Below are 14171 nucleotides of genomic sequence, written 5' to 3'. Positions count from 1 at the left end.
GAACAGAAATAGGCCACTCAGCCCATTGAGTCTGCTCCACCATTTGTGGCTGATCTGATAATCCTCAATTCCACTGTCCTGCCTTTTCCCATAATCCTAGATTCCATTACTCATTGAAAATTTGTTCCATCTTAGCCTTTAATACACTTTATGACTCACCCTCAACAGCCCTCTGTGGTAAATAATTCCACAGGTTCACTACCTTCTGAGAGAATAAATTCCTCCCCATTTCTGTCTTTAATGTGCAACCATTTATTCTGAGATTATGCCCTAGTCCTGGTCCTAGACTTCCCCATGAAGGGAAACAATCTTTCTGCATCTACCTTGTCAAATCCTCTAAGAATCTTTTTGATGTTTCAGTAAGGTTGACTCTCATTCTTCTAAATTCCAAAGAGTTCAAACCCAAACTATTGAAACCCTCCTCATAAAACTATCCCTCCATACCTGATATCATCTCAGTGAACCATCCAGGGAACTGCCTGCCCTTTTCTTAGATCAGGGCCCTAAACCTGTTCACAGTATCCCAGTTGTAGTGTGATTAGTGAAATCTCTGCACATCTATACTCATTTCCTTTGAAATGCCAACATTTCATTTGCCTTCCGTATTACCCACTGAACTTGTGATTCATGGATGAGGACTCCCAATTCTCTCTCTTACATTGCTTTCTTCAGTCTTCCCCATTTTAAGTAGTATTCAGTTCCTGTACTCTTCCTGTTAAAAATGCATTAACTTACATTTTAGATAACAAAGTGTGGGGCTGGATGAACACAGCAGGCCAAGCAGCATCTTAGGAGCACAAGAGCTCACATTTTAACTCTCATTTTCTTGCATTATATTCCATTTGCCAAGTCTTTGCCTATTTGCTTAATGTGTCTACTTCCATTAGGTGGTGAATAGATTCTTGATAAATAAGAAGTAAAATTTTATCATGGTGTACGTGTATGTGTTGAGGATTCAGTCAGGTCAGCTGTGATCTTATTAAATTGTGGAGGAGTCTTGAGGAGCCAAATGGTCTACCCATGCTCCTACATTTGCCACAGATGATCAAAGTAACCATGGCTGTATGCAAGTCCCAATTTGCCATGTGAGCTGACTTTTATTGAGAGTGTTGAATGTTTGCACTCTGACAAGTTTTCCAATGCTCAGGTCAGACAGTGAATTGGCAGTTTTTCTGAAATAAAATTTGCTTTTGTTGTCTCACTTTGCTTTTGACACACATCTGTTACTACATCTGGCTTCAGTAGTCTTTTTTACTATTGGAAGAGTAGTTTGGGTGCAGTGTGACATTAGCCTTTGGACTGGACTACATTCCATGCCTTTATTCAGTCTATTTCTCCACTTAAGGATTGTGTTATCTATATCTATAATGGATTTGCTCAATTTCTTCTTGATCCCTTTGGCAAGCTCCACTGTTGCCTCAACATTTCCATTTGACTGGGGATAGTGTGGAGATGAGGGATCAAGTTGAATTACCCAATCTTTTATGAAGAGACTGAATTCTTCATTAATGAATTGACAGCCATTATCATTGAAGATAATGTGTGTAATGACTGAAGTGGCATTTGGGCATTCTATCATCTTATTGGTAGTCACTGACATCAGTTGTTCTAACTCCTAGTAGTCAATGGTGTCAGGACAGTTAGTTCCTGCTGGAGTGAAGGGGTCTACTCCAAGCTTAATCCTTGTTCTTCTGTGAGATCTTGTGTTATATGGGGCTGTTTGACTTCCTTAGCTTGATATTCATTGCAAGAATTGAACTGGTGTAGTCTTTAACTCACTGCATATGTTTGGCAAATACAACACTTCTCATGTTTTCTCAGACTGGATTCAATTTCTTGATGGCTTGAATGGATATGCTTCAACATCTCTTATCATCTTTGTGATAATATCTCTGTTGCTTTTGTACAAAATGGCATCTGGGCCGTCCCTTCAATCTTATATACCTAATACTCTCCAGCAGTGGTAGGTGTTTCCTTGATGCTTTCAGGTTGTCCTTTCGTCAGTATTTCCCATAGTGTTAAGTTTGTTTGATTTAAGCAAGATATTTGTCTTTCAGATTCACTTTCTCTGCTGGGTTGATATCTACCAGAGCATATCAACCCATTGCCTCTTCTTGAGTCTGAAAGATTTCACACCATCTCAATATCCAATATGGCCTCTATAGGAAATGCTGCTTTTGATGGCATGTCAGCAATGTAGATCTGTTTCTTTTGCTTAAATGTCATGTTCAGATGATATCTTTGCAAATAAAGTGACATTACTTACAGACAGAATAGGTTTGAGAAAGATGCTTTGAAGTAGCTTATAGTTGGGTTCTACTGTCACTGGGGAGGCGATGGCCTAGTGGTATTATCGCTGGACTTTTAATCCAGATACCCAGATGTTCTGATGATCCAGGTTCAAATCCCACCGTGGCAGATGGTAGAAATTGAATTCAATAAATATCTGGAATTGAGAATCTAATGATAACCACGAATCCATTGTCAATTGTCAGGAAAAACCCATCTGGTTCACTAATGTCCTTCAGGGAAGGAATCTGCTGGTCTGGCCTACATGTGACTTCAGACCCCCAGCAATGTGGGTGACTCTTCACTTCCCTCTGGGCAATAAATGCTGCTTGACCAGCAATGCCTTCATTCTGTGAATTAATAAAGGAAAAAAAAATCTCCCAAACAGATACTGATTAAAATCTTCACTAGCAAAACACTCCTGTATTCCCTCCCTTTAATCTGAGCATAGCATAGCATTGTCAAGACTGCATTAATGCCCTAAGTCCAAATTCAGCTGTTTGTCCATGCTTCGTAAGGGATTGCTGTCTCATTAATATCACATTGCAAGCTGAGTTTATTGATATTGTGGTACCTTAGCACTAGTGTTGTCACCGTTTAGATGTTTGATTCCAGTGAAAGTTACTCATTGTTCTTTACCCTAATTCTGCTATACAGCTTAAACTTGCAAGAAGGTTCACACAATTTGACTAAATTGGCAAATTTGCTTAATCACAAATCCAACAAATCATTGCACTGCCTTCACATTAGTTGGTCATAGCGCCTCATCCTAGTCAGGATCCAAGCAAATCTTTTTGCTATCATTTTATGATCCCTGTACTTGAGACATTATCAATTGGATCTTTTTCTTGTTCAGCTTTGGTTTCACCTGGTGAGTTCTCTTTAGCGGATTTTATTTCAATGACTTCTTTCTTTGGATCTCCACATCTGTGGACTGGGAGATCACATACAATAAATTACACCCTGGGAAAATTACTACGTATATCCTGCTGTCTGAGTTATATTTTGACAGCACTAGCAATGAACTATGCCTCTCATGTAGTGCCCATAATGCAGTTAAAATACTGTTTGCATCCAGATTCACTTGCCAATAGACATCCTTCACAAGGAAAGTGGTCATTCCTTTGTCTTCCCAAGTTGTAGCAGAATTCATTTTAGCGGTTGGCATGGCTAGTGAGATCTGTACAAGTTTCACTGAGACCCTTTGGATCTCTGTGTAATTCTACTATCATACAATGTGCCTTTATACTGCATTGTATGATGTGTTCCTGTCCTGCTTTGTTCTTTACCCTGCCAAATAAAGTAAAACTGTAGAAGGTGAACACATCAAAGTGATTGCTTTTAAATTATTAGCATTAGGAGAGGACAGATATAAATGGCATTGGCAGAAGATAACATGCTGCTTGTGCTGTGTGTAACATGAGTTTATCAGATGAGGGTTATCTGTAAGCTTAGCGTGATCCTTCTTATCTGCCCTGAGGGAATTCTTCTTATGGTTACTGTGTATCCTTGGAGATGAGCTGTAGTGACTGTGAATAGACTGGAAGATGTGTAGGTTATGCCTAAGGGGTTTACAAGTGAGAGAAAACAAATTGTCCTTCAAACAAATGAATGGCAAGGCCGTTGTGTCTGTGAATCTATGGGAAAGATTGGAGCTGATGTGGTCAGGTTGAGCAAGGTGAAAACTGAAATCACTGGAAATCCATGAGATGTTGTTGGGTTTCTTATTCATTAATTGTGCTGCTCTTCAAACAAAATACACATTTAAAGTTTTATGAAACAATTGCAATGATGGACAAAATGGTGTTTGTGTCACTACTCCTCTGCAAATGTATCAAGCTCTAAAGAGGTTTTGGATTCATTGGTTCTTAGAAACACAGAAAATAGAAAGCTGTGCTCCTATTAGTTGAAAGTTAATAACAAAGGAGCATAATTTCCGAGTGGGATTTGAAGAATCTTTTTCACCCAGACGGTAGTGGGGTCTGGAATTGACTATCACGGAAGCAGAAATCTCACAACCTTCAAAAAGTACTTGGATGAGTACTTGAAGTGGCATAATATTCAAGGCTGTGGGCCTAGTGTGAGGGGGGGGTCATAGTATTTTTGTGGGCACAGACTAGATGGGCCATAGGGCCTCTGCTGTACTGTATAGTTCTCTGAATAGGCCACTTGCTCCCTTGAGCCTGCTTAGCTCAGTTGGTTGGATGGCTGATTTGTGATGCAGAGTGACGCCAACAATGTGGGATCAATTCTCACACTGGCTGAGATTACTATGAAGGACTCTCCTTCTCAAACTGGCCCCTGCTTGAGGCACTGTAACCCTCAGGCTGAACTCACGACCGGTCATCTCTCTGTCCCTTTTGGTCCTTGAGCGAATAGCCCTGTGATTCAACTTGACCTTTACCTTTCCTCTGGAAACACGGATGAGGGATCAAAGATTTTGGTAGCAACAACTTCCAAAGTAAGGGTCCACTGTACAAACTTTCAAAAGGCCCTGGAGAGTAATTGGATCAAGACCAGACAAATGAACAAAACGTACCAGAGGGGACACAGCAACAGAAAAAAGGAAGACTTGCAAAAAAAAACTCTTCTCTTGCATAACAAAATTGCTTATAGCCGCAAGGTGCAGTAACATTTTAATGTTTTTTCTCTTTTTGTTGAGCTACTGAATAGTGCATGATGTTCAGCAATATTCGAGATTCTTCAGGGTCCTGAAACAGCTTGTGTCCTGATGCTGTCAACATCCTGGGGCTTACCATTGACCAGAAACTGGACTGGACTAGCCACACAAACATTGTAGCTGCAAGAGCAGATTAGAGGCTGGGAATTCTGCGGTGGGTAAACTGAACTCCCGGTTGCCCACTGACTTCTATACACACAAGTCAGGAAGGAGATGGAATATTCCACCCCGTGTCCACCTGGATGAGTGCAGCTCCAACAATAATGGAGAAGCTTGACATGGTCCAGGACGAGACCACCCATTTGATGGCACTTCATGGAGCATACTCCAACACCGCCATTCACTCACACACAGTGGCAGTGGGGTGTACCTTCTGCAGCAACTGATCCCAACCTCAAGACAGGCTCTAATGATGACACTGGCCTAATGATAATGGCTAAGATTTGGATGTAAGGGCTTCCCATTAGCACCCAAGGGGGCTTCAGAGAGCTCAACACTGATCATGTTCTTCCTGGCGAAACCAACCCGATGGATTCTGGGGTCACAGTCTGGCTTCCCTTTTCCAGAAGAAAGTGCATTCCCACCCTGGCCTCCCTCCACAGTAGGTGGGTTTTACAATGTTAACGTCACTAACTCCCGATTGTTCATGTCTCAGGGTGAGCGCACATTGGGTTGCTGACAAGTTTGCTCACGTCTCAGGTCCTAAAGCTCTTTTCATCATTTTTCCGTAGAGACACAATAAATATTAATGCACAAAACAACAACAACTGTACATCTATGCAATATCCTTCGCTTAATAAATACTGCAATATTGTAATGTATCACTAAGCAAACCTTCACGTCAAAATACTTTTAGATATTAGGGCAAGCAGCCTGAAGCTTGATTGAAGGATTTATTTTAAGACATCATTAAAATATTGTAAAACCCTCCAGCCTAATTTTCTTTATATTTATGAAGAAGACAGATGGCTGTATCTGCTGGGTTCTAATGTGCCTGAGTAATTCCAAAGCACTCCTTGTATTGGTGGTGTCATGCGTTGCATAGCTAGGAGCAGACTAACTTTTACGGTTTCTGTCCAGATTCACACAGGTTTACAACATGAAATTATCTGGCCTTGTCAACCATACTGCCTCCCGTTGGATGAAAAGCTGCTGCCTCAACTACTCAAGGAGGTTGGGTACAGTACGCACATGATAGGCAAGTGGCACTTGGGCATGTACAGGAAGGAGTGCCAGCCAACGCAGAGGGGATTTGATTCTTTTTTTGGTAACTACTGTTGATTCTTTCAGTGCGTTGTGTGGTTTCAGTGGTTGGTACATTCTTCCTGCCTGAGGTGAAGTTAGTGCCCCTACAGAACCTAGTTGGGGGGGGGGGGGTGCAGTTTCACTACACGTGGTGCACTGAGATGTTCCCTCTACCGCCGCTTCCCAACAAGGAATTTTTTCAGCTGATTGTCAGCTGCACATTTTTTGATGTTACAAATGTTACTTTTGAGATTCAAAGTTCCATTTCTAAATCCTAAAAAGAATGTACCATCAACTCTGCCCAATCAAACTAGCTATGACACACCTTCCCCTGGTTAAAGAGTGCTGGAGTCTCACCATGTGTCACATGATCGGATTTGAGATGAACTCCGCACTAGTACTTTGCTATCAGTTTTTGTTTTTTTTTGTTTGAGCATCTCTTTCCTCTGCACGTTTTCCTAAACCCCATTCTCAAAGCCCAAGGCTTTTGCTGGAGGGTCTAGTTCTCGTAGTGTCCACAACTCTCTGGTACCTTGCAGTGGCCACTCGCATTTGTGAGGCCAAACTAACAGTGTGAGCAAGCTGCTGAATTACAGTGACAACACAGCACAGCTCAATTCCGCTCCCTCTGGTTACCCACCTGTGCCCTCACCAGTATCAGCATTACATATGTGCACGCGAAAAATCTGAGTATGGTCAGGTGTAGGCCAATCAGCCCCTCAAACTTGCTCTGCCGTTTGGTAAGATTACGCCTGATTTGACTGTGACCTCAACTCCACGTTCATGCCTACCCCAGTACCTTTGGACTTCCTTGTTAGTCAAGAGTCTAGTACATCTGCCTTCTAAATGTTCAATACCCTTCCCCATTGCTGTCCAAGGAGAATTCTTCAGATTCACGGCCTCTAGGGAGAAAGAACTGTTTAACTTCGTCTTAACTTTGAATCTCAACAGTAACACTTGTAACATCAAAAAATGTGCAGCTGACAATCAGCTGAAAAAATTCCTTGGTGGGAAGTGGCGGTAGAGGGAACATCTCAGTGCACCACTTGTAGTGAAACTGCCCCCCCCAACTAGGTTCTGTAGGGGCACTAACTTCACCTCAGGCAGGAAGAATGTAACTCCTTTACTGTCTAGTCCCAGTCTCTTCCACAAGAGAAGCAACTGGATGACAAAGTCTCCTCAGGCCCTTGTACGTTTCAACATGATCATCTATGAGTCTTCAAAACTCAGACGAATGCAAGGCCCACACTGTCCAATCTTGCCTCCGAGGATAACTCCTTCATCCTAGAAATCAGTTGAGTGAATCTCCTCTGAACTGCTGCTCCCGCATGCACATCTTTTCCTAAATAAGATGAAGACTACACGCAGTGCACCACATGTGGTCTCACCATTACTCTACATGTTTTTATTCCCCTTACAATTAACAATGTTCCATGTTGCAGGAGTGATACTGAATTTAGTGCTGCACTTTGAACAAACTTTCTTCTTCCTGTTTTGAAGAAGGGTCTCTAGACACGAAACATTAACTCTGTTTTCTCTCCACAGATCTTCCATAGAATCCCTACAGTGTGGAAACGAGCCCTTTGGCCCAATAATCCACACTGACCCTTGGAGCATCCCACCCAGATCTGTTCCCCAAACCCGCCTAATCTACATGTCTCTGAATACTACAGGCAATTTAGCATGGCCAATCCACCTAACCTGCACATATTTGGACTGTGGGAAGAAACCAGAACACCCAGAGGAAAGCCATGTGGACGTGGGGAGAATGTGCAACCTCTACACAGACATTTTCCCAAGCGGGAATTCGAACCCAGGCCCCAGGCACTGTGAAGCAGCAGTGCTAACCACTGAGCCACCGTGCCACCCAATTGTTGCCAGACCTGCATCGTTTCTCCTTGCTGTGTCTTTCCTGATCCTTTCCCTATGTCCTCCTTCTTCCTGTATCAGTTAAGGACACTCAGATCTCCTCTGGCTAATTCATAGAACTGGACAGCACAGAAGAGGCCCTCTGGCCCATCAAGTCTGCACTGACAAAACTACTCTTAATCTACACTGGTCTCATTTTTCTAGCATTTGGTCCAAATTCAGGGCAAAACAGAGGTTACCTATGATCTGTGTGACTCACTTGGGTGCCCATGTTTTGCCATTGAATTTGCTACCAGTTCGAGACATACTTTCCCCTTCCCATTAGGTTTTGTGCGAGGCTGAGTTTTCAGTAGTTTTTCCAATACAGTGATGTGAGATTTATCAAGTATAATTGATCTTTCAAGAAGCTGATTAATCTTACTGATAATGTTCAATACCATTCCTCTTGATGTGTTGCTTTAATGCCTGTTTATTTTGCATTTTAGGTTACTTGTTGGGCAGTGAGGATTATTACACCCACAAGCGTTGTTATTTCATTGAGAAGCTAAATGTCACTCGCTGTGCGCTGGATTTGCGTGATGGGGAAGAACCTGCAGTGGGATATACAAACATATATTCAACCCATTTATTTACAAGGAAAACCATTGATCTTCTATCTAAACATGACCCTGCAAAGGTTTGTACAAACTGTTTAAAAAGTACAATAAAACCTGTGCCGTTACTGCCTTGTTATGGTGGCTAGAAATAGGGCTGAGAGCAAATTTTCATGAATCGACAGCATCAGCTGAGAATTGCCCATTGTCATCATAATGTCATCAAGTTCCAGTTGCAAAGCAAGTCAGGAAAAGGACATGGTGTATTAAATAAGATGGCTGATCAACACTTTAAAAAAATTACCTGGGAAGGCAGCCATGAAGGAATAAGTTGCAAGGAAGCTGTGAAACGAAAATGTACAAGAAAAGATTTGAAATTTAAGGAGTCATGGTTGGCCAGATGTCTGAGATAAAACAACCTTGCACTGAAATGACTAATCCTAATCAGCTGAATGTAATACTCAAGTCAGTAATGTGGAGGTCAGGGTGACTGTATGGAACAAGATAACAAACGAGTTCAAAGGAAAGCCACACAATCAAGCCCGGCTAGGGTTAGGCATTCTTTATTGTTTTTGGTTTGTGTTCGTTGGTGGTGATCATTACGTAGAAAGTAAAACATGGGGTTGGATTATATATTTGAGGATGGCATCCCACACACACGTGTACACACACTCGTGCACACACGCGCGTGTACACACCCACACGCGCGCGTGTACACGCACCCACACACACACACACACACACGCGCGCGTGCGTATGTACACACACACGCGTGCGTGCACACGCACACATCCCTACATGTTAATTTATCGAGTGATCCAGCCGTGTACGAGCAGGACTTCTGTCGGGGTTGTTGGTCACCCGAGAACGTGGTAATGGGGCATTCTGGACAACACAGTGGAGGGGGTGGGCGTGTAGGTAAGGCATAACTGGAACAGCTTCCAGCTGGACAAGGCACAACTCCCCCTCGCTCCACTGACCAGCAGGAGTTGTATGTTGGCTGCAAACCTCATCCACTCAGTTATATTGGAATGGCCATGGGATAAGGCCCTCAATTGAGAATCAACTGCTTCTTTAGTGTACATTGGACTACAGTGAATGATTTGATTGTCATGCCTCTTTTATAGCGAGAAAAGCATTAAAACACATTGAAAAGCTTTTCTGTTTAGGAAAAAAGAAATGATATAGCTTAAAGAGAATCCTTCAGTCCTGAGCTTCTTCATCACCAACAATGCCTGTACCACCAACCCTTCTCCACCAGCTCATCACTGGGTGGTTCAATAAAATGGTGAGAAAATTCGTAAAGCAGGAATACAAAGGGATCTGGGAGTGTTGGTCCAGGATTCTCTAAAGGTTAACTTACAGGTAGAGTCCGTGATTAAGAAAGCGAATGTAATGTTGTCTCTTATCTCAAGAGGTTTGGAATATAAAAGTAGTGATGTGCTTCTGAGACTTTATAAAGATCTAGTTAGGCCCCATTTAGAATACTGTGTCCAATTTTGGGCCCCACACCTCAGGAAGAACGTACTGGCACTGGAGCGAGTCCAGCGGAGATTCACACGGATGATCCCTGGAATGGTAGGTTTAACGTACGATGAACGGCTAAGGATCCTGGGATTGTACTCATTCGAGTTTAGAAGGTCGAGGGGAGATCTAATAGAAACTTACAAGATAATGTATGGCTTAGAAAGGGTGGACGCTGGGAGGTTGTTTCCGTTAGGCGGGGAGACTAGGACCCGTGTGCACAGCCTTAAAATTAGAGGGGGTAAATTTAAAACAGAAATGAGGAGACATTTTTTCAGCCAGAGAGTGGTGGGCTTGTGGAATTAATTGCCGTGGAGGCCGGGACGTTAGATGCCTTCAAGGCAGTGATCAATAAATTCTTGATCTCACAAGGAATCAAGGGATACGGGGAGAGTGCAGGGAAGTGGAGTTGAAATGCCCATCAGCCATGATTAAATGGCAGAGTGGACTCAATGGGCCAAATGGCCTTACTTCCACTCCTATGTCTTATGGACTAAAATGGTGGCAGTGTCTGGCGATTAGTAGGTGGCATGCTGCCAATGGCACTGTGCCGTAACTTATGGACCTATCTGTGGGACCCATAAACTCAGCCCATGAACCCTTAAAGCCCTGAAAGGTTTATTTTGGGGAGAGAGAGGTGGGGGAAAATGTGGACAGGAGCCACACTTCTAAAGCACATGCATGGTTCACGTGCAGAGCACCTGTTGCCTGTAGGGCTGTGAGTGAGATACGGCAAGGCTAGAAGATTTTAATCTAATTCACTGAGATCAAATGACCTCCAAATCCCCAGAAAAGAGAAATTTGAAACTTCGGTTACTTCATTTCTTTCAACAGTGTTGACACAAATGTAAAATATTGAGTTTGTCAGGCGTTCTGCTGTCTTCCTGTTCTCCAAAAAAGTTTTAGTGTTTTATATTTTAAGACATGAGAAGAAACAGGAAATTCAGAGTGGGCAGCAAACTCAGTTTGCTACAGATCAGTATGAAGATTTATGGGTTATCTGACTCGGTTTATTGCTTTATCTGTTGGAGTTTAACTGTTGAAGTTTAAAGAGTTTTCTTAATCACTGTAAAGCATCTTTTCCTCCACTCGTTCCCAAATTATTAGTCTGTTGTGTGACATTCTTTCAAGTAGCATTGCCACTGGTCTGGTTTTGAACTGGCAGTGTAGTCACTGAGGAGACCAACTAAAAATTCCTAAGGAAGCACAAATTTATCTCTTTTAAAATAAGGAAGTTCTTTTGTGTTTATTTTTCACTTCTGTCTTCCATGCTGTGGTAATCTAAACTTTAAATGCAACCCTTGCTAAAGTAGCATATAGAGAGAGTGTAGGAGTTTACATGTACTAACCTTTAGTGACAGGTCAAGAACACAAGAAACAGGAGCAGGACTAGACTACATGGTCTGGTGAACGTGGTTCACTATTCATGGCTGAACTTGAACTTTAACTCCACTTTCCCGTGTTCCTTGATTCCCTAAGAGACCAAAAATCTGGCTGTTTCAGCCTTAGAAGTATTGAACGATGGAACATCTACAACCCTTGAGGGTAGAGAAGTCCAACGATTCTCAATCCCTTCAGTGAAGAAATTTCTCCTCATCTCAGCCATAAATGATCTGCTCCTTATGCTGAGACTACACAATGACATTTTTAGATTCCCAGACAAGTGGAACCAATCTCACAGCCTCAGCCTTATCAACCCGCTTCAGAGCTTGTACAATTCAAAGAGATCACATCTCATTGTTCTAAACTGCAGACAATATGGATCTAATTTACTGAGCCTCACATCACGGAACAGTCCCTCATCCCAGGATCTCATTTAGTGAGCTTAGTTAATTTAGTGAGAAGTTGATAAAGTTGTTTAACAAAGAAGACATGTGAGGTTATAGCTCTATACACAGAGAACTGGAATACAACAGCAAATAAATTGCAATAAACATTTTGAAATTGCTAAAAATAAAAAAAACTGTGGATGCTGAAGATCTAAAACAAAAATAGAAATTGCTGGAGAAACTCAGCAGGTCTGGCAACATCATTGGAGAGAAAGCAGAATTAATATTTCAAGCCTGGTGACTTTTCAGATCTGATTGATCAAAAGTGATGAGGTCCAGTTGGCTGAATGGTTAGCTTACTATGCAGAGTGATGCCAACAATGCGGGTTCAATTCCTGTAAATGCTGAGATTAACATGTGGGTACTACCTTCTGAACCTCCCCAGTTGGGTTAAATTACCACACTCATCTCTGTCTAACAAAAGAGCAGCCTATGGTCCACTAGGACGATTGTGATTTGACCCTGACATGACACCAAATCAGCAAAGTGATTGTCTCTAAACAACTATCTGAAACGGTCAGACAATGAGGTTTTAGCCACCTTCTATGAAAGAAATATCAGAAAAGAGGTGTTCTAAATCATGAAGAAGAGTCCAGACCCAAAACGTCAGCTTTTCTGTTCCTCTGATGCTGCCTGACCTGCTGTGTTCATCCAGCTCTACACCTTGTTATCTTATTCTAATTCATGAAATGTTTTATTAAGGAAAATTAGAGAAGGCCTGCATCTCAAGGCAGGACAGTTCAAACACAGATTGCTCTGTTTCACCAGACATGTTCAAAACTATGGAGGGTTTTGATAAATTCAGGATAAAGAAACTGTTTCCAATGATGTGAGACTCCATGAGCGAGCACAGTGATTTCGAAGAATCAGCAAAAGAACCAGATGGATGATGAGAATTTCTTGCCTTGCTGGCGTGGAATGTACACACTGAAAGAGCTTTGGAAGCAGATTCAGTTGTAACTTTCAAAAAGGAATTAAGTAAACTTTAGAACATGGAAAAAAGAATTGTTGCCAGTTGGAGCAGGAGCAGAGGAGCACAATAAATTAGTTATGATGACTGTGGAAGACTCAAAAAAACAACAAAAGTTCAGTTAGTAAGCTACCTTTCTGCTTTTGGTCTCCAGTTAGCATTTTTTATCCACACATAGGATGTGTGTATCACTGGTGAGTATTTATTGCCCATTTCTAGTTTTCCTTGAGAAGGTAGTGGTGAGCTGCCTCCTTGAACCATTGCAGTCCATCTGCTGCAGATAGTCCCAGAATGCTTTGAGGGAGGAATTCTAGGCTTTTGACCCAGCGACAATGAGGGAATGGCAATATGCTTCCAATTCTTTCCTGACTTGTGCCTTGTAGATGGTAGACAGGATTTGGAGAAGTGGGAGGTGTGTTACTTGCCTCAGTATTCCTAATCGCTGACCACCTCTTGTAGCCATTTGGTTACATAGTAAACTCCAGATGAGTTTTTAGTCAATGATAACCCCCAGGATGTTATTTGAGGGATTCAGTGATGGCAGCACCATTGAATGTCGAGGAGCAGGGGTGAGATGGTCATTGCCTGCCATTTGTGTGGCATGAATGTTACTTACCATGTGGTGGCCCAAGTTTGAATTTGTCAAGATCTTCTTGCATTTGAATATGGACTGCTTCAGTGTCTACAGAGTCAAAAATGGTGCTGAACATTGCATAATCATCAGTGAACATTCCCATGTCTGACCTTTTATGAAGGAGGGAAGGGCATTGATGAAATAGCTGAAGATGGTCGGGAATAGGACACAACCCTGAGAAATTCCTGCAGAGATGTCCTTGAGCTGAGATAACTGACTTCCAGCAGCATCACCCATTTTCCTGCATGCCAGGTATGACGCCAACCAGCAGAATTTGCCCCTGATTCCCACTAATAGAGCAAAATTAAAATGCCCACTTGCTGGTCAAAACTACGTTCAAGGAAGCTATTGGACAGAAGATAATAAAATGTGAGGCTGGATGAACACAGCAGGCCAAGCAGCATCTCAGGAGCACAAAAGCTGACGTTTTGGGCCTAGACCCTTCATCAGAGAGGGGGATGGGGAGAGGGAACTGGAATAAATAGGGAGAGAGGGGGAGGCGGACCGAAGATGGAGAGAAAAGAAGATAGGTGGAGAG

General features: G+C 42.4%; 1 protein-coding gene across 1 annotated transcript in view; it reads left to right on the top strand.

The window, feature by feature from the left end:
• arsb (arylsulfatase B) overlaps positions 1 to 14171 on the top strand; it is an 89780-nt gene that overhangs the window by 15218 nt on the left and 60391 nt on the right. The window contains exons 2-3 of the mRNA XM_048525060.2: positions 6050 to 6236; positions 8569 to 8759. Coding sequence (XP_048381017.1) covers positions 6050 to 6236; positions 8569 to 8759 — 378 coding nt within the window. The remainder of the gene's footprint in view (positions 1 to 6049; positions 6237 to 8568; positions 8760 to 14171) is intronic.

Source organism: Stegostoma tigrinum, chromosome 3, assembly GCF_030684315.1.
Source record: "Stegostoma tigrinum isolate sSteTig4 chromosome 3, sSteTig4.hap1, whole genome shotgun sequence".
Lineage (NCBI taxonomy): Eukaryota > Metazoa > Chordata > Chondrichthyes > Orectolobiformes > Stegostomatidae > Stegostoma > Stegostoma tigrinum.
Note: the sequence above shows the minus strand (reverse complement) of the source record. Positions and strands in the feature narration are given on the sequence as shown.